This window comes from Aquarana catesbeiana, linkage group LG13 (genome assembly GCF_042186555.1).
Source record: "Aquarana catesbeiana isolate 2022-GZ linkage group LG13, ASM4218655v1, whole genome shotgun sequence".
NCBI classification, from domain to species: domain Eukaryota; kingdom Metazoa; phylum Chordata; class Amphibia; order Anura; family Ranidae; genus Aquarana; species Aquarana catesbeiana.
This window is the reverse complement of record NC_133336.1, coordinates 47,903,640-47,931,314: the sequence shown is the minus strand read 5'-3', so window position 1 is coordinate 47,931,314 and position 27,675 is coordinate 47,903,640. Positions and strand designations below refer to the sequence as shown.

General features: G+C 42.9%; 1 protein-coding gene across 3 annotated transcripts in view; it reads right to left on the bottom strand.

Annotated features, from left to right (window-relative positions):
- Positions 1-27,675, bottom strand: part of GNG2 (G protein subunit gamma 2) — a 140,108-nt gene that overhangs the window by 10,336 nt on the left and 102,097 nt on the right. For all 3 annotated transcript variants that reach the window (XM_073609906.1, XM_073609904.1, XM_073609907.1), the window contains exon 3: positions 19,909-20,025. In XM_073609906.1, coding sequence (XP_073466007.1) covers positions 19,909-19,995 — 87 coding nt within the window. In that variant the 5' untranslated portion in view covers positions 19,996-20,025. The remainder of the gene's footprint in view (positions 1-19,908; positions 20,026-27,675) is intronic.

Genomic DNA, 27,675 nt, shown 5'->3' with positions numbered 1-27,675 from the left:
ACCAAGAAACCATTGTGTGTCGGCATTTCACATCCCTTGGATAAAGGCCCTGGCTGGGTTGTAAGCCACAAGCATGACTTAGCTTGCCTCTGGTAAGCACGCATTTTATGTGGTGGAGGTTCAGAAGTCTGAGTGGTGTTTGGGTGCCGTCTCAACCAGTCTCAATCTACAGGATATGCACATTCACCTGCGGTTGAAGGACTTTGATATGTTTTCATTTATATTTATTCATTATCTTTAATCTATATTCATTCATTATTTGTGATTTTGGTTCACTTGTTGTCATTTATATGCATGTTAATATTAGCGTGGCTTTATTTTTTAATTAATTGGTTTAGTGTATATCTTACTTCAAGCCGCAGCTTTTTTGCTTTTTATATTTCATTGGTTTGTTTGATTCACTTAGTGCGGTAATCTATATTTTTATTTTTGTAAACAAACAGATCCCCGTTCTGACAGGGCGAGGAGAGAGAGAGATGTGCTGTTCCTAGTGATCAAGAACAGTGATCTCTCTCTACTCCCTGTCAGTACACCCCCCCCCCCCCCCTAGAAACACTCTAGGGAACACTTAACCCCTTGATCGCCCCCTAGTGTTAACCCCTTCCCTGCCAGTGTCATTTATACAGTAATCAGTGGCTAATTTTAGCTCTGATCGCTGTATAAATGTCAATGGTCCCAAAAAAGTGTCAAAAGTGTCCGATCTGTCCACCGCAATGTCACAGTACCGCTAAAAATCGCTGATCACTGACATTACTAGTAAAAAAAAAAATTATAATAAAAATGCCATAAATATATCCTCTATTTTGTGGACGCTATAACTTTTGCGCAAACCAATCAATATATGCTTATTGCGATTTTTTTTTTTTTTTTACCAAAGATATGTAGAAGAATATATATTGGCCTAAACTGATGAAGAAATTTGTTTTATTTTTGTTTTTGGATATTTATTATGGCAAAAAGTAAAAAATATTGTTTTTTTTTTTTCAAACCGCAGAGGTGATCAAATACCATCAAAAGAAAGCTCTATTTGTGGGAAAAAAAGGACATAAATTTTGTTTAGGTACAGCGTCGCGCAACCGCGCAATTGTCAGTTAAAGTGACGCAGTGCCGTATCGCAAAAAATGGCCTGGTCATTAAGGGGGCAAATCCTTCTGGGGCTGAAGTGGTTAAAAAACAAAAACGAAAAACTTTTGGAATCACTTTAAATCCAAGTCCATCTTTTCATCACACCCTACTTGCAAAAAATCTCATCCACATAGTGGGTGCTTTGGTTTTAATTACCATCACATTTAGTGCTGCCAGGAGACGTTAGTCTTCATGAAGCCCTAACACAGGTCCCTTGCAGTGCATTCTGTCATGATTCTATAAATACTGACTGACTGTAGAAGACTTGATCAGTTTCGTTGATGGAGATCTACTGCTACTTGAGCCAGAATGTTCTTCGGAGGCTGAGCCACCATTGCAGGGTGGAGAAGATGGTGGGAGGCGAGTGCCCAACCTTGGCCCCACTGAAGAGGTCGACCCTCCCATTCCAGGATCTGGCCCAGTGGCCCTGCAGCCCCAGTTACAGATTTTCTGTTAGAACCTCACAGCCCTGCTAATGCAAGACGCCCTGAAAGAAACTCTACTCTGGTGCCTGACCACCATTCCCCCATCAAGTTGAGGCAGAATATAAAAGCCCTGAAGAAGAGAGTCTTTTTTCCCCTGAAGCGTGTTGTCTGTATTTGATGCTTTTAATCATTAAATGTTTCAAAAAGTCCCTTAAATGAGATGAGCTTTTGTACCAGGCGCTCCTCAGTACACATCCAAAATGTACCGTCTGGTGAGCGCTCCTTTTGCCGCTATCAATGTGGTAGTGGCCTAGGACCAGAACTGGGTCCACCTATACTATACTTTCATCACGGATCTGCTTCTTTGAAGGAAAACACACTTTATGGTATATACAGTGCCTTGCAAAAGTATTCACCCCCTTGGCATTTTTCGTGTTTTGTTGCCTTACAACCTGGAATTAACATGGATTGTTTGAGGATTTGCATCATTTAATTTACAGAACATGCCCACAACTTTGAAGATTTTTTTTTTTTATTGTGAAGCAAACAACAAATAGGACAAAATAACAGAAAAAGTCAATGTGCATAACTATTCACCCCCCTAAAGTCAATACTTTGTAGAGCCATCTTTTGCAGCTATCACAGCTCCAAGCAAGGGCGGACTGATAACTCATAGGTCCCCCGGGCAATAGGAGATTATGGTGCCCCCAGGCAATCAGATATTATGGGGCCACACAGTATACACACACACAGTATACAATCACACAGTATACACATACATGTACACACAGTATACACAGACAGATGTAAAAAAAACACAGATTTATACCTACTGTCCCTGGTTTTACTGAGGCTGGCAACCCTGATGGGGCCCCCTAGTGGCCCAGGGCCCTCGGGCAGTGCCCAAGTGGCTCAATGGTCAGTCCGCCCCTGGCTCCAAGTCACTTTGGATAAGTCTCTATGAGCTTGCCACATCTTACCACTGGGATTTTTGCCCATTCCTCCTTGCAAAACTGCTCCAGCTCCTTCAAGTTGGATGGTTTGCGCTTGTGAACAGCAATCTTTAAGACTGACCACAGATTTTCTATTGGATTGAGGTCTGGGCTTTGACTAGGCCATTCCAACACATTTACATGTTTCAGCGGATGCACCGAGTAGACCTTTTGGTCCATTCTGATGAAGTAGCCAGACAATATTTTTCAAATCTATACAGCAGGGGAATGAGGTGATCAAAAAATACCTATAAAATATTATGTGCAGGAGCAGAGGAAGGATGGAGGAGAGGGGGAGGTTTGTATTGGGAAGAAGTTGTAAACCCTAACAAGGAAAGTTTCTGGTTTTTTTCTTTTTGGTCTGTTAATTATTCAAGTAAAAGCACTTTGTTTAAATCTGTTGAAGAATTACAAAATATATCAGCTGATTCAGCCATATATCTAGTGAGCTGATAACTTCTTGTGCTCTCTGCCTATGCTGTGTGTTATCAGTTAAAAGTGGGTGGAAATACCGCGCCAGCTGTGGTGGTGAGCAGCCAACACAATTAGACAAATTGTAAGGTGACAAATAAAGCAAAAAAGTGTGGCGCTTAGTGATGTCTATTATTGCACAAAGACCTAACCAGAATGAAAATCTGGAGGCAAGCTGAGCCATAAAAGTTTTAATGAAACACTCAGACATATAAGTGTATAGATAGCTGTGAAGAAAAAAATAAAAAATAGGGAATACACAAATAAGTGTATAAAAACCTGTATGGCATAAACCTTAAAATGTGATCTGAAAACACATATATTAAAATAAGAGGTGAATGTACATTTCAACACATACCTAGTTGTGTACATCACCAGTTAAAAATGGATAAAGTATCAACTATATTTCTAATACCCAAGACTCAAATAAAAAGTGAAATATAAGTACAATACTGTGCATGGACTGGAATATATATGAAATGGCTAAATATCATGTATAGAGACAGTCATAAATGTGACTACAACTGTGAAACTGAAATGTGAATACAATACTGTACATAAACTGAAGTACATATGAAATGAATAAATATCATATATAGAGACAGTCATAGGCATGACTACAACTGCAAAACATATACAGCACACCAAACAAATAAATTCAACTCTGGGGTCTGATAACACATATTAAGCCATGAGGGATAAACAATGTACGATGGCTAGTATGTTACACCACCTGAATATGAGATATAAATGTGAATATATGAGTTGGTGATGATGAACACATATAAATAAGTGTTATCTCTTATAGAAACCCAGTATGATCCGTGGACCAAAAAAAAAAAAAAAAAAGGGGGTAATATACAGTGTAGATATAAGAGCTACTGCAACTGTAAAGGTTCAATAATAAATGCTATCCCTGAAGGGGAATAAACAGAATAAATCGTTATAAAACTCGTGGCTCAGCAAGCATGTCAAATCCGACGCGTTTCGTCTGCAAAGACTTCAACTGGGGTATAGGTCACGAGTTTTATAGCGCTTTTTCTTCTGTTTGATACATATTTTGCCCCTGTTTGTCTGGGGCCGGAAATTGTTTTTTAAATAAATTTCTCCATTCATATGCGGATTTATACTATGTGGAGGCATTTTTTTCTTCTTCTCTTTTGGGAATTTCCATTATTATTGAAAGGATTGGAGATCAGGGCTGGTAATACCATTTAAGTTTTGCAACTATGGAGGTTTCCAGTCGCTAACATCTATGCTTGACGGTTGGTGAGTAGTAGCCAAGATCTCCCACGGACCTCTCCCTGGATAGAGCTCCACATCTACATCCTCTTGGGCTAACATCTCCACTTACCGTATTCCGATAAGAGCTTGTTTGACTCACCGCCCCCAGCTTGCGAGTCCACCTGTTCCGGTAAGGGTACCCCACTTTCTCCTCTACTGTTTGAAGTTTTGACCAGTATTGTCTGAGTGCCTACTTTCAATACTGAATACACTGATCAATAACTTTATATACATGTAGAACGCATTGAAGCCATTCACATGAGCGTCAGACATACGTTTATATGGACTTATCTTTTCCCCTTCAGGGATAGCATTTATTATTGAACCTTTACAGTTGCAGTAGCTCTTATATCTACACTGTATATTACCCCCTTTTTTTTTGGTTCACGGATCATGCTGGGTTTCTATAAGAGATAACACTTATTTATATGTGTTCGTCATCACCACCAACTCATATATTCACATTTATATCTCATATTCAGGTGGTGTAACATACTAGCCATCGAACATTGTTTGTCTATCCCGATAGGCGACACTCATGGCTTAATATGAGTTATCAGACCCCAGAGTTGAATTTATTTGTTTGGTGTGCTGTATATGTTTTACAGTTGTAGTCATGCCTATGGCCGTCTCTATATATGATATTTAATCATTTCATATGTACTTCAGTTTATGCACAGTATTGTATTCACATTTCAGTTTCACAGTTGTAGTCACATTTATGACTGTCTCTATATGTGTGTTATCAGTTGCATTGTTCCCAGCTCTCTGAGGACTACAGAAAACTTTTACCTATGCTATGGAGATGAGGAGAGGTGGTCTGTAGCAGGGATGTGCGGTGAGGTCAGTGGCAGGTGAGGCGCTGGCTAGTATCAGAGCCAGATACACACAGGTTACATACTCCGTGAACTTTAGAGCGAGAGCAATAATTCTAGTACTAGCCCTCTTCTGTAATTCTAAACCTGTAGAGATTTTTAAAGCGTCGCCTATGGAGATTTTTTAAACACTTCCCGCCTGGCCTGTAGCAGAATGACGGCCGGGAAGTGGTTCAGTTATCCTGACTGGGCGTCATATGATGCTCAGCAGGATAAGCCGATGCGCGCCTTCGGGGGCGCGCAGTGATCTGTGATGCGGTGTGTCAGTCTGACACACCGCATCTCCGATCTAGGAAAAGAGCCTCTGACGCAGGCTCTTTACCACGTTATTAACTGTGTCCAATCACAGCCGATCACAGTGTAAACCGGAAGAGCTTTGTATCGACTTTTCCTCTACTTGCGCTGACAGACGCGAGTATAGGAGAGCTGGTCGGCTGCTCTCCTGACAGGGGGGGTCTGCACTGATTGATTGTCAGTGAAGCCCCCCAGAGGATGCCCACCAAGAACCACTAGGGATGCCCACCCATGGCCAGCAAGGATGCCCACCCATGGCAATCATTGCCCATTAGGGATGGCTCTCTGTGCCCATCAGGGATGGCTGCAAGCACCTCTGATCAGTGCTGCCTATCAGTGCCATCTATCAGTGCCGCCCATATGTGCCCTACAGTGCCACCTATCAGTGTCCATCAGTGCCCCCTAACAGTGCTACATATAAGTACCAACCCATCAGTGCCACCTAATCAGTACTGCCTCATCAGTGCCCATCAATGAAGGAGAAAACTTTCTTATCTACAAAGTTTTGTAACAGAAACAAAGAAAACCGTATTTTTTTTTCTTTGTAGGGCAAAAAATAAAAACCCCAGGAGATGATCAAACACCACCAAAAGAAAGCTCTATTTGTGGGAAAAAAATGATAAAAATGTTGTTTGGGTTCAGCTTTGCATAACCGCACAATTGTCATTCAAAATGTGAAAGCTGAAAATTGGTCTGGGCAGGAAGGAGTATAATTGCCCTGTATTGAAGTGGTTAAGTACTGAAGTTTGGCAACATTCCAGGAGCGTGCGCAATTTTAAAGTGTGACATGTTAGGTATCGATTTATCTTTCTTTCATAGCATACAAAAAAATCAGGCTAATGTTAGGGTTTTATTTATGAAAGGTTTTTTTTTTAAATGCATTTGAAAAATTGCTGCGCAAATACCGTGTAACATAAAAGGTTACAATGACCCCAATTTTATTCCCTAGGGTGTCTGCTAAAAAAAAAATATATATTATATATTATATATATATATATATATATAGTGTTTGGGAGTTCTGAGAATTTTCTAGCAAAAAAATTATGATTTTTACATGTAGGAGAGAAGTGTCAAAATTGACCTGGGTGGCAAGGGGTCAATTACCATAAGTAATTTACAAATAATTATTATATATTGTTTTTAAGGTAATTTACTATATTTTCAAAAACAGGTGGCTTAACGGACAAATTACTGAAGTTTTGAAGTTATAACTTCCAAACAGTAAATTTCACAGAAAATAGATGAATAATAAATTATTATCTTATGACATATAGCATAATAATATATGATTTAGCTTGATTAAAACAGTACCTTTTCAGCAGGCAGCTGAATGTGTGAACAAAACATGGGATTGTGGGTAAATCCCATAAACCCATGATTTTTCCGCCTAAGCCTATTTCTGACATTTGTTGCTTACAAGTTAAAATCAGTTTTTTGCTAGAAAATTACTTAGAACCCCCAAACATAATATATATAATGTATATTAGCAGAGAATCTAGAGAATAAAATGACAATTGTTGCAATATTTTATGTCACACTGTATTTGCGCAGCGGTCTTTCAAATGCAATTTTTGGGGAAAAAAGACAATTTCATGAATGAAAAAAAACTAAACAGTAAAGTTAGCCCAATTTTTTTGTATAATGTGAAAGATAATGTTACACCGAGTAAAGAAATACCCAACATGTCATGCACTGAAATTGTGTACACTGGTGGAATGGCGACAAACTACGGTACCTAAAAATCTCCATAGGTGGCGCTTTAAAAAAAAAATAACGGTTACCAGGTTAGAGTTACAGAGGAGGTCTAGTGCTAGAATTATTGCTTATGCTCTGATGATCGTGGCAATACCTCACATGTGTGATTTGAACACCGTTTACATATGCGGGTGCGACTTACATGTGCGTTTTCTTTGCTGTGCAAGCTCGTGGGGACAGGGGCGCTTTAAAAAAAAATCAATTTCTTATTTTTTTTTTTTTTTTTCACATTGTCACTTTAAAAAAACAAAAAATTGCTCACTTTTATTGCTGTCACAAGGAATGTAAACATCCCTTGTGACAGTAATAGGTGGTGACAGGTACCCTTTATGGAGGGATCGGGGGTCTAAAGGACCCCAAACCTCTGCTTTGCACTTCAAAGTATTCAAATAGGCAAAAATAGTGATTCTGAATACTGTCATTTGTTTTTAAAATGGTGCCATTGGCAGCCGAGTAAACGGAAGTGACGTTGCTTCCATGTTTACACAAAGGAGACTGGATCAAAGCCATTTCCGGCTTCCTTCCAGTCTCACTCTAGCCGGCGGAAGTGCCGGATCGTGGATCGGGTCTCCTGGTGGGACGGGAGGCCCAGGAAGAGCGTCGGAAGACGGCGGGAGGGGGGACGTCCCCTCTTGCTCCTTCGAGATAACAGTCGAGCGGCTTTTAGCCGCATCGGTTGTTATCCCTGAAGAGCCGACCGCCCGCTCTAAAAAACAGTACCGGGATGATGCATGCAGGTATAAACCCTTAAATCCGAGCCTGCATATGTGCGTACGGTCGGTGGGAAGGGGTTAAGAGGGCTGGGCTGGAAAGGAGCATTTGATTTTTAGACACCCCCCCCCTTCTATGACACTGCAGTGAGAGGAGAGCCTCTACTGCAGCATTTTTATCGGCCAGCTTGTTCCAATGGTTCTTTACCATTGGTCCAAGGCTCCAAGCTGTCCATTGAGCTCAGCGCTTCTGACAAGAATTGAGCAGAAGCACTGTGAGCTCATCCTCTGTCTGCTGCAAACAGAGTGTGCCAGCTTGTATTTAAACTGGCCACTCTGTATGTAGCTTCTGACAGGCTGCACAAGAAGCCCCGTATCTCTGGAACTATAGTTGGCAGGAACCCCAAATTTTGACCAGTGGTGGAGTGGTGGGGTAGGACTTCAGCTACCTACCCCCAAAATTAGTTGTTTGTTTATTTATTTTTTATGTTCATGGGAGGTGAGGCAGAGCCTGACTGCACATTCCTGGTCTGTAGTCCACCTCCTAATATATTTCCTGTCCTTGGGTGACAATGTTGCTAATACATACAGTAGATACAATTTGAAAAGTGACTGTTGCGCTTGACGGCCATGCTAGTCAATGAACACATGTCTAGTATTCTGAAAGACACACATGCCAAGTTCCTTAAAGTTTGGGAGCCATGGTTGATGTATGCCTTCCCTGAACTCCCCCTGACCAGTGTGGGTCGGCTCCCACTGGTAACCTGGGCGATCCTTGGTCTCCTACTCTTTCTCTCCCCTACCCTACCTCTACTTTCCGCTTACTATTCTCTTCCTACTCTTGCCGGGGCCCTTAGCCCTCTTTAATTGTCGATGGATGCCCAGGACTATTTAAATGCAGAGTTAACATACTTGTCCTGGCTACTCTTGCACTCTTTTGGGTTAACCACTAAATATATGTATGCTGCACTCAGGATTTCTGTGATCATTTAGACAGGAGGCCTTCACTCCTCTGTTCATGTTGTCTGTTGTATGTTCTTCATGCGCCAGTCCTAGCCCGTGCGTAAGCAGTTTAGGTGCCTTTGGTATTACTGTATTTGTTAATAGTATACCTGCAATAAAAATGATTGAACCGGAAAAGTGATCATTGTCACCCAAGTCAGGAAGTGTGTTATTGCCAGGCTCAACAGGTAAAAATAAGGGGGGAAAAGCGTGACGAAATACTGTAAAACGAATGCAGCCATTATATCTAAGAACTGGTAAGCTGCAAAATTTTATATTTCTGTTCTTGGGTTTTTTATTTATTTTATTTATTTCAGGTACTTATATAGCGCCATCAATTTACGCAGCGCTTTACATATACATTGTACATTCACATCAGTCCCTACCCTCAAGGGGCTTACAATCTAAGGTCCCTAACTCACATTCATACATACTAGGGACAATTTAGACAGGATCCAATTAACCTACCAGCATGTCTTTGGAATGTAGGAGGAAACGGAGTACCGGGAGGAAACCCACGCAGGCAAAGGGAGAACATGCAAACTCCAAGCAGGTAGTGTCGTGGTTGGGATTCGAACCAGTGACCCTTCTTACTGCTAGGTGAGAGTGCTACCACTACACCACTGTGCCGCCCATTGGGTTAAAATTATTATATTTTTTTTAAGTATATTTACATTTTGTGGATCTCTTTAAAGGTGGAGTAACCAAAGGAGGCCTTACCAATAAATAACAATCCACCTACAAAGGTATCCTGGTTGGACGTACAGTATCTCCACCCCGGCCTCCCATCCAAAGTTTTATTGTCTCAACACAGGTTGGAAAATATTAGCCAATCTTTGATTGATTGCGGTGGGCAGGAGCCTCATAATTCCCTTAGCACCAGTTTTAATATTTCCGTACATGAGATTCCAACATTATCACTCTATAATAAAGAGAATTTCTTGTTCTATGGTCCAGCCATATTAGACAGTTCTGGAAGCCTGTACAGCAGGCTATCTATTATTCAGCACATCATAGATGCTCACGGCCTTTGACATTCCGTCTTCTTCTTGTGGCTTCAGTGTTCTATGCAGGATCAGGAAAAGATGTCTCATGACTCCTCTGGGATTACAGCTTATATAAAAATTAAACAGTACATTTCCCTCAGAAATTCCGCAAAATTGACCCGGGTAAAGGCAGGAAAATGGGGAGGTTTTGGGTTTTCTGTAGGTTATACCATGTAGGCAAGCGTCCCATTGGTTGCTTTAGTCAATGTCAGATTTATAGGGGGGTAAAAGAGGCAATTGCCATGGACTTCCTGCCAGAAGGGGCACCCCTACATACAAAAATATAATCATTAAGACATTTTTTTTGCTTTATTAAAATGTATCTTGGGAAGCAATACTTTGTCTGCAATCATCTGTAAAAATGTTTACTGATGAATCTTTTGAATTACCCTAACATTGGTGGCAGAAACCACGCATTGAATGCTTATGGCCTTAAATGGAATTTCACTTTCCCCATCAACCTTATATCATTCTTCTTCCGCTCTCCCCCTCCTGAAACGGAATTGGATTTTTGTTGGTGTGTGTGTTTTGGCCCTCCTGCACTTCTGCACTTCCCTATTTCTCACCTAGGCAGGATTAACATGTACAGTGCCTGCAACCTCCTGGGATACCCACGTCACTGGTCCCAGGAGGCTGCAGGGTACTCTGTGGTGCACCTACCCCATTGCATTGCATCATCAGGGGTGCTGGCTGTCTATTCATGGTTTTTACAGCAGATCCCCTGATGACCTGACATGATGCATGCGCATCATCACAGGGCCCCTGCATAACCCGAAAGAGACTGCTGGCACCCCCTGGTAATGTTAGAAGTTGGTAGTGCGGTACCAGATGTCCTGCAGCAAAGTGATGGATCCCTGGGGAACATCGCTGGATTGCCAGGTGTGCGAGTAGGTTTTTTGTGCACAATCCAGTAGGTACAAGGGTAGAGGAAAACATAGGGAGGGGGGAGAAGTGAAGTTCTGCTCTAAAGAAGGTAACCTATGTTGGGTATATAATGTAGGCACACATTTCATTGGGTGCTGCTGGTAATTACCGGTAGGTTCCATTTTTTTTGTTTGTTTTTTACTGAAGGTTATACAATGTAAGTAACCATCAGGTTCCAGCTCTGGTTTCTTATATAGGTTATGAAATACAATCAAGCTGGCTGCCCATATATTATTATACCTCTTTTTAATTTGATCTATATTTATTACATTAGGACCAGGTTTCTTAAAGATCATACAACAAACTGTTAACGCAGTCCATATTTTAGTGGACCATTCCTAAAGAGACTGATACATCAGTCTTCTATGATTACTGGAAAATTGAATCACATGCTGTTTTTTTATAGTAAATTAACAGAAAGATACTGTATCTATGTAAAAAATACAAATGACTTGGTGTTCGTCAAGGGAGAGTGACAACTTTATTATGGCCTTGTGGGTGGGGCAGAATCAGAGACTCACTATTTTTGGGAATGGGAGTTGGCAGGAGTTGATCTTTACAGTGCCTTGAAAAAGTATTCATATCCCTTGAAATTTTCCACATTTTGTCATGTTACAACCAAAAATGTAAATGTATTTTATTGGGATTTTATGCGATAGACCAACACAAAGTGGCACATAATTGTGAAGTGGAAGGAAAATGATAAATGATTTTCCAAATGTTTTACAAATAAATATGTCAATACTTTGTAGAACCACCTTTCCCTGCAATTCCAGCTGCAAGTCTTTTTGGGGATGTCTCTACTCAGCTTTCAGATTGGATGGAGAGCGTCTGTGAACAGCAATTTTCAAGTCTTGCCACAGATTCTCAATTGTATTTAGGTCTGGACTTGACTAGGCCATTCTAACACATGAATATGTTTTGATCTAAACCATTCCATTGTAGCTCTGGCTGTACGTTTAGGGTCGTTGTCCTGCTGGAAGGTGAACCTCTGCCCTAGTCTCAAGTCTTTTGCAGACTTTAACAGGTTTTCTTCTAAGATTGCCCTGTATTTGGCTGCATCCATCTTCCCATCAATTCTGATCAGCTTCCCTGTCCCTGTTGAAGAAAAGCATCCCCACAACATGATGCTGCCACCACCAGGTTTCACAGTGGGGATGGTGTGTTCAGGGTGATGTACAGAGTTAGTTTCACACCACACATAGCGTAGCGTTTTGCTTTTAGGCTACTAAGTAAAATTTTGGTCTCTACTGACCAGAGCATCTTCTTCCACATGTTTGCTGTGTCCCCCACATGGCTTCTCGCAAACTGCAGATGGGACTTCTTATGGCTTTCTTTAGACAATGGCTTTCTTCTTGCCACTCTTCCATAAAGGCTAGATTTGTGGAATGCACAACAAATAGTTGTCCTGTGGACAGATTCTCCCACCTGAGCTGTGGATCTCTGCAGCTCCTCCAGAGTTACCATGGGCCTCTTGGCTGCTTCTCTGATTAATGCTCTCCTTGCCCGGCCTGTCAGTTTAGGTGGACGGCCATGTCTTGGTAGGTTTGCAGTTGTGCCATACTCTTGCTATTTTTGGATGATGGATTGAACAGTGCTCCTGAGATGTTCAAAGCCTGGGATATTTTTTTTATAACCTACCCTGCTTTAAACTTCTCTACAACTTTATCCCTGACCTGTCTTTTGTGTTCCTTGGTCGTCATGATGCCGTTTGTTCACTAAGGTTTTCTAACAAAGCTCTGAGGGCTTCATAGAACAGCTGTATTTATACTGAGATTAAATTACACACAGGTGGACCCCATTTTTCTAATTAGGTGACTTTTAGAATTTAGTTAGGGGTATCAGAGTAAAGGGGCTGAATACAAATGCACGCCACACTTTTCAGATATTTATTTGTAAAAAATTTGGAGAACAATTTATCATTTTCCTTCCACTTCACAATTACGTGCCACTTTGTGTTGGTCTATCACATAAAATCCCAATAAAATACATTTAAGTTTTTGGTTGTAACATGACAAAATGTGGAAAATTTGAGTATGAATACTTTTTCAAGGCATTGTAAAGTGGTAGTAAACTCAGTTATACTACTTGTACCTACAGGTAAGCCTATAATAAGGCTTACCTGTAGGTGCTGTGAATATCTCTTAAACTTGCACCGTTTAAGAGATATTCAGAATGCATGCAGCTGGTGACATCACTGGCGCATGCGTTCTGAATATCTGGCATATAGTGCCGGGCCTACAGAGCACGTGCCATAAACTGTGGCTCCCGTGCGCATGCGAGGGAGTGACATCACCACACCCCCGGCCACTTATGCAGCAGGAGGCCACAAACCCAGAAGAAAGGCCGGGGGATGATGGAAGCCCTCTTAGCGGTGACAGCGCAGTGCTGGAGGGCTTCGTTTTGGAGGCAAGTCTCTCATAATTTGCTAGTATGTGATGCATACTAGCACATTATGACATTGCCTTGCACGGGATTTCGTTTTTTTCGTCAAATGCAGTTTACTACTGCTTTAAAGAGGAAATAAACACAGCCTGTTTTTTGTTTTTTTGTGACCTGCAAAGTAAAGGTAAAATGCGTTAGTATGCATCGCATACTAGCACATTATGTGAAACTTACTTGCAAACGAAGCCCTTGTCGTCCCTGCTGGAGGCTGCATCCATCTTCGCCAATCTTGCTTTCGGGTCCGCGGACTCCAGCTGTGTGACTGGCCAGAGCCATGTGACATCACTGCCGGTCACGGCACGCGGCTCTGAAGGAAGGGCATGGGCGGCCGTTCCTCCAGAGCGCATGCGCCAATGATGTCATTGGCGCAGTATACAGTACATTTCTACTAAATGGTGCAAATTTAGGAGATATTTACAGTACCTATAGGTAAGCTTTATTATTATTATTATTGCATGAGAGGGAAGTTTAGTTCCTCTTTCTCTTTAAGAGAAATCTACAAATCAGTTCATGCAATTTACAGGAACTTCGGAACTTTTTATTGCCAATTGAGAATCTTGGGGGTATGCCCTAAAAAACTTTGAAGTACTTTGTCTACATTGTACTTTATCTTTCTCTGCTGCTGCTCCCCCAACCGCTATAGCTGATTTTGCTCCGTATTACAGTGGTTGCAGCTGCTACTGCTTGAAATAAAGCTTCTGAACAGTGTTCTGTAGCTTTATTGAGAAATACATTGTAATAAAATGTTTCTACTCAATTCATATGTAGATCAAATGTTGGTCTGTATGTGGATCTGTATGTGATATAATTTAAAAAAAAAAAAAAAAGATAATATGAAACCTTAATCTTAATCCTAATTAACTCCTTCCTCCCCTTCTCCCATTTTCCTGCTGATTTTTGTTTTATTTACATTTTCTTTCTTTATCACATTTATTTATCACATTAAAAAATGCTAAATTAGAATAAATATTTAATTTGTACATAACATTTTCTTAATTTTAGTGTCATTATAAAAATGGGACAAATTACAGTATAGCAGAATAGTTTTAAAGTTAACAGTGGTCAAAATAGAAAACAAAAATTATTTATTAAATGTTGGTATCTATAGATTGCACAGAAAACAAAATCATTTGTGCAAGACAATATCATCCAAAGAAAGCCTTGCTTGCCCCCCCCCCCCCAAAAAAAACTATATAGACAACAAATCATAATGACAAGGTCATTGCCAAATCTATAGGTCTATAGGGGCAATTGAAAACTTTTCTCTGGTCCATTATGGGTGTACAGGTGTGAGAGCTGAAGTGGTTAAACCACAAAAAGCTTAAAATTGTACATACTGAGCAATTACCGAAAATTATTAAAAGAAGACGATTTTCCAGTTATCTTGCAGAATTGTAAAGAAAAAGTACAGTTGTATATTCCAATATATAACACAGACACTGGGAAAAAAAAATCCAACACAAAAGGTTTAGAAAACTTAAATAGGATGCAGATGCCATTTTTCATAAATGCCCCCAATGTCTCCACCAGCATCACAAACCTAACAACATTAAAAGATGTAAACAGCAGAACAGTGGGTGGGTTCAGCTTTATGAAAAATGCAGCTGGGCTAATGACACAAGTAGCTCGATGCTCTAAATTATCCAAATACATCTGCCTCTCCCCACCATCGCTCTCCGTTTGAAGCATTCAGCTCCATTATTCATAGCTCCATGGGTGGAATACAAGTCACTCCATTCTGGAGTTCACATGGTGCATTTAAATCCCTTGATGAAGGGAAGTTCAGCTGGGGCTTGATTTCCGATGCATTAATTTTTTAACAAAATGCATGAGAAAGGAAAATGTTATTTAATGCATGTATTAAACAGAACAAGAAAAAATTAATCACCGGCTGCTGGGAGGGCTGGAGAAGGTTTGAAGAACAGACAGAATTTGGTCTCATAGGAGTGGATATGCAATTCAATAAGGCAGCTTAAGGCAAAATAGCTCATTTTAAATAAAGGGTCATCTGATAAAAAAAAATGCCTTGTACAAACTCCTCTCCCGTACTGAAATTGCTTATTTTGGTTTCAAGGGACACTAAGTTTCTCAGAGTCTGCATTAGATGCTGTAGCAAGTCAGAGCTCACCTTATTTCATGGTCCTTCCAAGAGCCAGCCATAGGCGTGCGCATGGTATGTGCCAGGTGTGCCTGGGTACACCCTAATTACCCTGTATGATGGAGATCCCCCCTCCTCCCCTGTGGCAGCTGAGGCTATAGATAAAGGGACTGGCAGAATTTTTGTCCTCAGTCCCTTTCTCTGCTATATCACCAAAGCCCCCAATAAGGCTGGCCATACATGGTCAAATTTCAAAAGAATTTTCTTTTGAAAATCTGAAAATTTCTGGGAATTTTCTTTTCTTGCACATGTGCATTTCTTTTTTGATTACATTTCTCGAATGATTCTCCCATTATTGACTAGAAAATCGTTTGTTTTTCAAAAAATTTCCATGTCCGATTACTCAAATTCGATGGCCGGACAAAGATCGGCTGTTGCTGCAGCCCACTACTGGCGCGAAATACGAACAAAAATTCCTAGATAAGATTTTCGAAAGAAAATTCTTTCGAAATTCGACCCATGTATGGCCTGCCTAAGGCTCCTAACAAGAAAAAAATTGAAAAAATTAAAAAAATTTTTTAAAAATAATAAAAAAAAGAAAAAAAAAACAACTGACACCAGTCTCTGCCCTATGGAAACCATCCACTGCTCTACTGAAACTGTCCTCTGCCCTACTGACACCAACCTCTGCCCTACTGACACTGTCCACTGCTCTATTGACTGACACCATCCACTGTCTTACTGACACCAGCCTCTGCCCTACTGACACGTCCACTGCCCTACTGATACCTTCCATTGCTCTACTGACACCGTCCACTGTACTACTGCGCATGTGTGTATAAGCTTTGGTGTGCACACCCTAATGCAATAGGTTGCACACACCTATGGAGCCAGCACACTACTTGCATCAGTGCTAAGGGGTCTTGAGAGAAGTACAGAGGCAGAAGGCTATGTACAGCACCCTGCCAGCCCCTCCCTCCAGCTAGGATTCCGATAAGCCCCCCACCTGCAGACCCCCACAACCACCGGGCAAGGGTTGTGGGGATGAGGCCCTTGTCCCCATCAACATGGAGACAAGGTGCTTTGGGGGGCTTTGGAGGTTTCTTTTAGAGCTAAAGATGTCATATAATGGTTGGATTTATTTAGCAGAAAAACCCATAGGATCTTGCTGCCATAGATTTCACCCTCCTGTATTTTTGCATTGGTACCTACCATACAATATGGCTGAGATATGGGGAGGCCGAGTCTGTGCTGGGCTGGCTTACAGAGACCCAAAATCCCAACTGCATTGTGGAGGTTTTTGCCAGTGAGAACATACATTACAAGATGGTGGGTGAGACTTTAAATACCATCTGGTATTAAGACCATGCAACTAAATTCTGAAATTACAGTTGTCGGCAGGTGCCTACAAGAGGGTTCTGAAGAGTTAAATAGGGAACAGCTTTAAGCCTCCACACATGGCCTAAATAGTTGGCTCTGACAAAAAGGATGGTGGCACCCAAAAACACTTTAAGCTTTATAAAGGAAGGCACGGAGCTCGGAGGAATGTATAAAGCTCCAGGGCCAGCATGACAGGGTGGAATGGGAACCAGACAGATCGGAGGTTAACGTGCCAAAGAGATTAGGTGGGAGTTTTGTACCTACATGATTGGTGGAGTAGACAAGGTAATGGGGAGGAGCACAGGAGAAAAGTCTGGAGGCAGGGGTGGTACCGTAACAGTCGGCGTGGGAAGATATCAGAGTAACGTCCTACCCTCCCGCCTTGTGATAGGGTAAGTAGGTTTAAAGGGTAAATTTAGAGATGGCTGTTGGGACCCCTTGGATGGGGGTCAAATAATCTGTCGGTAGGATACAAGTGGGGAACCATCATTGGTATGGTGTCCTCTGGTTGGGGGTGGTCCACTAAGAGGGACCAGGTAGTGGTAGACCTGTAAGGTCTGTGGGGCAAGGGGTAATGTCCCCGAGTCACTGTTCTTGCGGCTGGGGACATCTAGCTTTGGTTTATTTGTTAAAGTGTTATTTATTATGTTGTTTAATAAAAGGCCGGATGGCCATTTAACTCCAACTGGTGTTGTGTGTTTTAATGGGAAAAGGGGGGTTGGAGGTATAGGGGCTATTGATAGTATGGCTACCTCTGATCTACCCTAGTCATGGCTTACTGGCTGAGGTCGGTGTTCTAATATCAGTGGTTATTCCATGAACCTGGTCTGATCATATTGGTTTTTAAACTTTTGTTTTTGATACACAACAGATCTCTGCTTGTGATGGGAGCTGCCTATTCCTTGGAAGGTTTAGTCCAGATTAAAGTAGAACAAAACTTTATTTTTTCATTCTGGATAGAGTAAGGGAGAGTTATAACCCCTGTTAGTTTTTGTCATCTGTGTGCCATTGGGGAGATTTGCCTTTACTTCCTGCCCCATAGACAAAACAGGAAGGGAGATGAAATCCCTCCCAAGTGAGGAAGTCACCAGAACTAGTGGACCCATTGGAGGATTTCCCCCTCTACTCTCATTCTAATGACAACCCAAAAATTTGTGATTTTCTTTCGGTTTCACTTTTCTTTCACATTCGGATATATCCGTAACCAGGACAAATAGAGACAGTGATTTCCCCTAATGAGGGCACAGACAACAAAAAAATCTGACAAGTGTTCTAATCTCCATGCTAATCAAAACTAAAACAAAATTGACTTTAGTTAAAATTTAAGGGCAAACGTTGCCTTAAGCCCATTCCAACAATGGTACCCCCATCAGCTCCTCTATTGCTTCATTGACAAGACATTAGGAAGTGCTAAAAAAATTTGAAAAACTATTCAGCAGACAAAGGTGGACAGGCCCTTTAGAAGTCTACTGTGGCTAGGAGAGAAAGGACTTGGCATGGCAGTTGAATGGTAAGTATACATCTGTGGAGAGAGAAGGTAGGATTGGTTTATTTAAGGCAAAGGGGCAAAAAATAAGAGATGCACTTATTCTTTAAGGGCAGGATAGCTGGGGAAAACCTATGTAGTGCCCCCTTTCTTTGATGCCCTAAGCACATGCTTAGTTGGTTAATAGTCAATCCAGCCCCAGTTATGGTGGTCTCTCATTGTTAGCAAGTTGTCACTAGTGCCAAGGAAATGGATTTTTTTTAGGATTTTTAAAAGGATTGTAAAGTATTCCCACTCCAGACATTTTAAACCTTACTGCTTCCTGACCCAAATATACAACTGTAGCAAGGTCCCAGGCCTCCTTTGATCTAATGAGAACCTCCAGGGCAGGAATAGCTGACATGCTTCTGTATGTAGTGGGTTGTGAGGCATGGTGGTTGCAGAGTAGTTAAAGTTACCGGGCGCCAGAGGGGGGAGAGGGTTAGGGCCAGGACACCCTTAGGTAGTTGCAAGATTAATTGGCAAACTCCAAGACTTCAATAGGAGGACAGCCATGCAGGGAAAGGCATCCAGCAAGACGCCACATCTGCATGTGCAGGAACGATGTCTCCTATGGCAACAGTCTTTAACAATTCCTAACACAAAGCGTAACAGTTCTTTCAGTTTCACTACAATAGCTCCTTGTAGTTCTTCAGCCCACTGAGCTCCCAGTCTCTCACTAGACCCACTTAACGGCGGTATCTTCCTCAACCGTCACCCCTGCCTCTCTGCTGGGTCCCTAGCTTGGCACTCAAGATACCTCTCAAGCATCACCCCACTGGCCTGCTCGGTCCCTGACTTGACACGCAAAGCTGCTCTGCAAGCGTCACCTCCGCTGGCTGGGTCCCTGGCTTGATACCCACTGAAGTTTCCTGATTCTTCACCATCCCCAGTTGGTGAGAATGCTGCTCCGGTACTTGCTTTAGTTACTCCCTGTGGTCCCTGGTAATAAGGCGGATGGTCCCTTACTGGCGACAGCTTCCCCTCTACCTCTGACCACGATAGTTTCTCCAGCAGGCAGAACCGTCACTTTTGGTTGGACTGCAAGCCTAGCACCCAGATGTGCCCGGGATAGGCCCAATCTCCAACCTAGCAGCCCAGTCAATACAACACACGTCCACCCAGACAGCCGTGCTGGTGGCACAGAACCCAGATCACCTAACTCCACCCAAATATATAGGTTCTCCCAGCAGGCCAAGGGATTCAAGAAAACCCCTGCCCATTGGCTGAGATGCCCCATATACCCATAATCTGACCTTGCGTTGCCCTTCTCGTATCTAGTACCACCAAGTACCCGGCCACCTAGTGGTAGAAGGGAAAAGTGCAAACAAGCCAGAAAAGAGAAATCAAAGGATCTCTAACAATTAGCCAACATGACTATTCCTGGCAAGTAAATTTCAAGGAGCAACCCTGACTAAACTCCAGGGTGCTACACAACCCTAAATCCAAAAGAAGACCATGACTTTCTTATGATGGCTTTGGCAGATGGGAAAGGGTGGGTACTTCAATAAGGACAATCCAGTGCATTCTCGATCAAATTACAGCCATGAGTCATACCTTTATTCTGTCAATATTGGCTTCCATCTTCAACTGTTCTACAAGCTTCCTGGCTTGCGCTATATTGGCTGTGTTATTGCTGGCCATTTAGGCTGCCGACTTGACTTTCAAGGTGCGCTAAAACACCAGAAAAAGAGAATGAGACAAGTTAATTAATCTCCAGGCTGCACAATTATCATAAAGTACACATTATCTGAAAGACACGACTATAATTAGGAGATCCATTAGCGAAGCTGGCACAGAAGAAGTGGAGGTGTAGTTGGCATTATTCACTGCCTGCAGAATTCTTAATCATTTGTTTTTATGTTAAAAGAAAAAAAATGTTCTTGTGTCTTCTTTTTTAAGCACGGAATTATATTTAATAGCTCAGTACAGGTGCTCTTCGAAAGCAGCACACTATTTAAGCCAGTAACAAAAGCAAAATAGATAAAAATGTACAAAAACCCTTTGTTTAGCGCTAAAGACTACATATAATGGATGGCTTTATTTTATACAAAACGCCCATAGAATCTTGCTGCCATAGTTTTCATTCTCCTGTATTTTTGCCATTGGTACCTACCCTACAATATGGCTGAGATATGGGGAGTGTAGGGCTGGCTTATGCTGCGTACACACGAGCGGACTTTACGGCAGACTTGGTCCGGAGGACCAGAGTCCGTCGGATAATTCCATCGTGTGTGGGTTCCAGCGGACTTTTTTCCCCAAAAGTTCAACGGACCTAGAAATGATACATATTTCAAATCTTTCCGACGGACTCAAGTCCGGTCAAAAAGTCCGCTAGTCTGTATGCTGGTCTGACGGACAAAAACCGAGGCTAGGGCAGCTATTGGCTACTGGCTGTGAACTTCCTTATATTAGTCCGGTCGTACGTCATCGTGTACGAATCCGTCGGACTTTGGTTGATCATGTGTAGGCAAGTTCGTTCATTCGGAAAGTGCGTCAAAAAGTCCGCCAGACCTAGTCCGTCGAAAAGTCGAAAAGTCTGCCCGTGTGTACGCGGCATTACAGAGATTCTGCCTCCCATAAACCTAACTGCATTCTAGAGGTTGCTGGAATCTGTTTTTTGGCTACTTTTGCTTCTGGTTTTTGGCTACTGAAAAAAATTCTGAAATTCTAGGCTCCTGGCTCTAGATGATTTTAGCCCCGACAAAGTTTTGTAAAGAGAAAATTTCCCCCTTAACGCCGTTGCTGCCAGACCTGTTTTTTTTTTTTCACAAATGTTTAAAAAATTATTTTAGGCCTGAAGATTACTGAAAATTGCCTAAAAAATCCCAACGCTTTTATTTCCCGAAAGCAGAGGCCCTAGAGAACAAAACAGTGGTAGTTCCAATTTTTTATGCCACACGATATTAGCAGTGTTAATATTGACATCAAGTTTAAATTTAGTTTTAGTCATAGTCTTGTAACTAAAATGCCATTTTGGTTTTCATCGTATTTTAGGTGGGAGGTGGGAGGGGGCGATCGCAGCTCTATGGTGCCCGCGGGATTTCCCTGGGGCTTGTCATTCTCTTTCTGACTGTATGCAGTGGAGAGGGGAGGGTCCTCTGACCCGGGCATGTATGCTCGTCACTCAGTTTACAAGTGAGTCGGCTCTGCTTCTACACTCTTGCTGATACTTGGATGGGTCAGAGGCCCCTCCCCTCTCCACTGCATACAGTCGGGAAGAGAACTACAAGCCCCAGGGAGATCCCGCGTCCCACGGGTACCATAGAGCTGCTGATCCCCCAGTTGGGGGGGGGGGGGTCTAGAGATGTGCTCGGGGTTGGAGGTGCACAGTGGAGACCAGCCAGGTACATGGGGACCCTGATGTAAGGGGGGTTCTCTGTGGACCCTGATGTAAGGGGGGCCCCCTAGGGACCCTGATGTAAGGGGAGGCTCTCTAGGGACCCTGATGTAATGAGGGGGGCTCTGGGGACCCGATGTAAGGGGGGGCTCTCTGGGGACCCTGATGTAATGAGGGGGGCTCTGGGGACCCTGATGTAAGTGGGGATCCACACTCAGATATGTAACGCTATATATGTAGCGCCCACCACCTTTGCCAGTGTTTTACCCTGATGGTGTAAGCTGGTTGGTTAATTTGTTTGAGAGATTTGATAGAATAGAGGAGGGTATGGCCACCTACACTCTGCCCTGTAAGATTTCCATTATTTTCCTTGAAATGTTCTGGAAAGTGGGTGGACTGAGGGAGCAGAGTGGCAGGTAGTTTTTGGAGACCGCTCTGAGCCAATCATTGTTTTGCTTGGGCAGAGGTGGGACTGTTATAAAAACCAAGGTCACATGTTTCCTTTGGGGATTGGAGATGGGAATTGAATCCAGAAAGGCTGCAACGATGTGATCAACAAGGAGCAGGCTTGAAGGCCTGGGGGTGTAATGCTCTCAGTGCTGGATAGCAAGAGAACTTGAACCTGAAGGCCTGAGGGTTCAGAGACCTCAGTGCTGGATGGTTCATCAACGCTAAAACACCGAAAGAAACTCCAGGAGCAATGGGCCAGACGTCACTGGCTGGGATGGTTCTGGACATGCGGAGCAGGAAGCAATTGCTAAAAGGATGAAATAGATCGGGGTGCGCCCGGACTTTTCCTGAACTGACCCGGGAGGATTGCGGGAGTCGAGATAGGCAGGTGAGGCCTGGTGCTTCTAACATCCGCATACCCAAGTGTTTTTCAGAGAGGCACTGGTCGGTTCATTAAGGGAAAAGGATATAGCTACTATTAAAAGAACCAAAGATTAAGAGGCAACTCATACTTCCTGGAGCCATAGACTGTAAATATTGCAAGCTCTTTTCTAACATGCAGCAAGGAAAAGAATAAAGTTTATGTTCTAAAGTTACTGGACTGTCTGCTGATGTTATTTGTGCAGGGGAGGAAAATGGAGAGCCAGAAAGGTATGAACTAACAGCAGCTCCCAAGGGAGTAGTGCGCTAATATACACACACACACACACACACTTTATATACAGTGGGGATGGAAAGTATTCAGACCCCCTTACATTTTTCACTCTGTTATATTGCAGCCATTTGCTTAAACCATTTAAGTTCATTTTTTTTTCCTCATTAATGTACACACAGCACCCCATATTGACAGAAAAACACAGAATTGTTGACATTTTTGCAGATTTATTAAAAAAGAAAAACTGAAATATCACATGGTCCTAAGTATTCAGACCCTTTGCTCAGTATTTAGTAGAAGCACCCTTTTGATCTAATACAGCCATGAGTCTTTTTGGGAAAGATGCAACAAGTTTTTCACACCTGAATTTGGGGATCCTCTGCCATTTCTCCTTGCAGATCCTCTCCAGTTCTGTCAGGTTGGATGGTAAACATTGGTGGACAGCCATTTTTTAGGTCTCTCCAGAGATGCTCAATTGGGTTTAAGTCTTGGTAAGTATCTTGGAGTCCTTCAGGTGTTTTTTTAACAAACTCCATGCAGGATTTCATGTGTCACTGAGGAGAGGCTTCCGTCGGGCCACTCTGCCATAAAGCCCCTACTGGTGGAGGGCTACAGTGATGGTTGACTTTCTACAACTTTCTCCCATATCCCGACTGAATCTCTGGAGCTCAGCCACAGTGATCTTTGGGTTCTTCTTTACCTCTCTCACAAAGGCTCTTCTTCCTCTATAGCTCAGTTTGGCCGGACGGCCAGTTCTAGGAAGGGTTCTGGTCGTCCCAAACGTCTTCCATTTAAGGATTATGGAGGCCACTGTGCTCTTAGGAACCTTAGGTGCAGCAGAATTTTTTCTGTAACCTTGGCCAGATCTGTGCCTTGGCACAATCCTGTCTCTGAGCTCTTCAGGCAGTTCCTTTTGACCTCTCAATTCTCATTTGCTCTGACATGCACTGTGAGCTGTAAGGTCTTATATAGACAGGTGTGTGGCTTTCCTAATCAAGTCCAATCAGTATAATCAACCACAGCTGGACTCAAATGAAGGTGTAGAACCATCTCAAGGATGATCAGAAGAAATGAACAGCGCCTGAGTTAAATATATGAGTGTCACAGCAAAGGGTCTGAATACTTAGGACCATGTGATATTTCAGTTTTTCTTTTTTAATAATCTAAAAAAATGTCAACAATTCTGTGTTTTTCTGTCAATATGGGGTGCTGTGTGTACATTAATGAGGAAAAAAAAATGAACTTAAATGATTTTAGCAAATGGCTGCAATATAACAAAGAGTGAAAAATTTAAGGGGGTCTGAATACTTTCCGTCCCCACTGTATATGGACCTAACTGTATACATACAAACCACACACATATATTATACATACATATATACATATACATATACACACACACACACACACGTATATTATACACATGTGTATGCCCGCCCAAGCGTATGGCTCTCTTTACTTCGCTGCTATGGTCTCTAGTCCGAGATCTTTTGTAGACCTAGCAATGCCCCTGGTGGGGGCCCTTCATGGTTTCTTGCACCGGGGCCCTGAAGATTCTAGTTACACCTCTGCTCCTGGAATAAAAAAAATCTAATATCATGTTAGTATTTATGGTTATACAAACTACACAGACACTTTGGGCGGTGGTCTGAGGTGGCCTGTAATGCTGCACAGTGCTCTGAACAGTGATCTGAGGGGAGGCCTGTAATGCACAGTGCTCTGGGTGGTCTGAGGAGGCCTGTAATGCACACCATGCTCTGTATTGTCTGTATAGTGGTCTGTATGGTGGTCTGAGGAGGCCTGTAGTGCACACAGTGCTCTGGACAGTGGTCCGAGGAGGCCTGCAATGCTACACAGTGCTCTGGGTGGTCTGAGGAGGCCTGTATTGCACAGTACTCTGGACAGTGGTCTGCGGAGGCCTGTAATGCACAGTGCTCTGGATGGTGGTCTGAGGAGGCTTGTAATTCACAGTGCTCTGGCTGGTTTGAGAAGGCCTGTAATGCAGTGCTCTGGATGGTGGTCTGAGGAGGCTTGTAATGCAAAGTGCTCTGGATGGTGGTCTAAGGAGGCCTGTAATGCACAGTGCTCTGGTCCTCTGGAAAGTCGGGACGGTCAGAACTCGGGAGGCCTGTAATGCACAGTGCTCTGGGTGGTTTGAGAAGGCCTGTAATGCACAGTGCTCTGGATGTTCTGAGGAGGCCTGTAATGCACAGTGCTCTGGTCCTCTGGACAGTCGGGACTCGGGAGGCCTGTAATGCACAGTGCTCTGGATGGTCATTGGAGAAGGCCTGTAATGCTACACAGTGCTCTAGGTGGTCTGAGGAGGCCTGTAATGCACAGTGCTCTGGATGGTGGTCTGAGGGGAGGCCTGTAATGCACACTGCTTTGGACGGTGGTCTGAGGAGGCCTGTAATTCTTCACAGTGCTCTGGGTGGTCTGAGGAGGCCAGTAATGCACACTGCTCTGGATAGTGGTCTGAGGAGACCTGTAATGCACAGTGCTCTGGACGGTGGTCTGAGGAGGCCTATAATGCATATTGCTCTGGTCCTCTGTATGGTCGGGACTGTCAGGACTTAGGAGGCCTATAATACACAGTGCTCTGGATGGTCGTCTGAGTCTGAGGAGGCCTGTAATGCACACAGTTCTTTGGACGGTGGACTGAGGAGGCCTGTAATGCACACAGTTCTTTGGACGGTGGTCTGAGGAGGCCTGTAATGCTTCACAGTGCTCTGGGTGGTGGTCTGAGGGGAGGCCTGTAATGCACAGTGCTCTGGTCCTCTGTACGGTCGTGACTATCAGGACTCGGGAGGCCCGTAAAGCACAGTGCTCTGGATGGTTGTCTGAAGTCTGAGGAGGCCTGTAATGCACACAGTGCTCTGGGTGTTTTGAGGAGGCCTGTAATGCACACAGTGCTCTGGGTGTTCTGAGGAGGCCTGTAATGCACACAGTGCTCTGGATGTTCTGAGGAGGCCTGTAATGCACACAGTGCTCTGGACGGTCGTCTGAGGAGGCCTGTAATGATGCACAGTGCTAAGAATGCCACACCACTAAGCATGCTATGGTCTCTACCTTGTTTGCTTGGAGGGGAAGCACTCAAGAGCTTTACAGGCAGAGCGCCAAGGAAACCAGAAGTTCATGTGGGTAAATGTCCCTCCCTTACATTTTCGTTCCGTTTTCATTCGTTGATGAAAATGGAATTGATTTTCACCTGAGTATTCATCAATTGCCGAAAATGTGGGGTAATTTTCGTTTCATTTTCATCACTGGAAATATGGCGCTGACGACAAATTATGAGAACATTTTCTTTTGCCTACGGAATTAACACTGAATATTAGTGCAAAGTTTTATCAAGAACAAGATTGCCATAAAAAAAAATACAGTAAAAATTGATTTTGGGGAACAACAATATTTTACAAATTTTTTGTTAAAAGATAAATGATAAGGTTGTGCTGTGTAAAATACCCAAACATGTCGTTATGGCAACAAACTTTGGTATCCTAAATTTTCCATAGATGTTTTAAAAGCCCCTACAGTTCACCAGTTTAGAGTCAACTGTAAATATTGGGCTTATCATTACTGCTTTCACTCCAGAGTGTGTGGCGATATGTCGCATGTTTAGCACTTTCGTGTGTAGGCACTAATGTGTGTTTACATTTGTATGTACACTACATTGTCAAAAGTATTGGGACACCTGCCTTTACACGCACATGAACTTTATTTGTATCCCAGTCTTCGTCTGTAGAGTTCAATATTGAGTTGGCCCACCCTTTGCAGCTATAATAGCTTTGACTCTTCTGGGAAGGCTGTCCACAAGGTTTAGGAGTGTGTCTATGGGAATGTTTGACCATTCTTCCAGAAGCACATTTGTGAGGTCAGGCACTGATGTTGGACAAGAAGGCCTGGCTCACAGTCTCTGCTCTAATTCATCACTAGGGTGTTCTATTGGGATGAGATCAGGACTCAGGCAGGCCAGGCAAGTTCCTCCACCCCAAACTCGTTCATCCATGTCTTCATGGACCTTGCTTTATGCACTAGTGCGCAGTTATGTTGAAACAGGAAGGGACCACCCCTAAACTGTTCCCACAAAGTTTGGAGCATGAAATTGTCTAAAATGCCTTGGTATGCATGAAGCCTTAAGAGTTCCCTTCACTGGAACTAAGGGGCCAAGCCCAAGCCCTGAAAAACAACCCCACACCATGATTCCCCCCCCCCTCCACCAAATGACTTTGACCAGTGCACAAAGCAAGGTCTATAAAGACATGGATGAGTGAGTTTTGGACAGAGGAACATGACTGGACTGCACAGAGTCCTGACTTTAACCCGATAGAGCACCTTTGGGATGCATTAGATCCAGGCTCTCATCCACATCAGTGCCTGACCTCACAAATACGCTTCTGGAAGAATGGTCAAACGTTCCCATAGACACACTCCTAAACCTTGTGAACAACCTTCCCAGAAGAGTTAAAGACGTTATAGCTGCAAAGGGTGGACAAACTCAATATTGAACCCTACGGACTAAGACTGGGATGCTATTAAAGTTCATGTGTGTGTAAAGGCAGGTGTCCCAATACTATTGGTAATATAGTGTACGTGTGTGTGAATCTGGAAGGTGCTCAAATATTTTTTTGGGGGTGGGGGATTTTAAGTGCCCTTCGGTGCCTTTTATGAATTGTAGTATGTAAGAAGTTTGGAATTTTAGCGATAACCTTTTATTGGTTAACCTGAGGTATTAAAGATTGTAGTATGTGAAAGCTGATTGGTCAATTAGGGCCATTCCATTCTTTATAAAATACGCCTCACCGGGGATACCAGCAGGATGTGGGGAAGCAGAGGAGGAGGTGGAATACCACTAGTACAAAATCCTTGATTTCAGAAGATT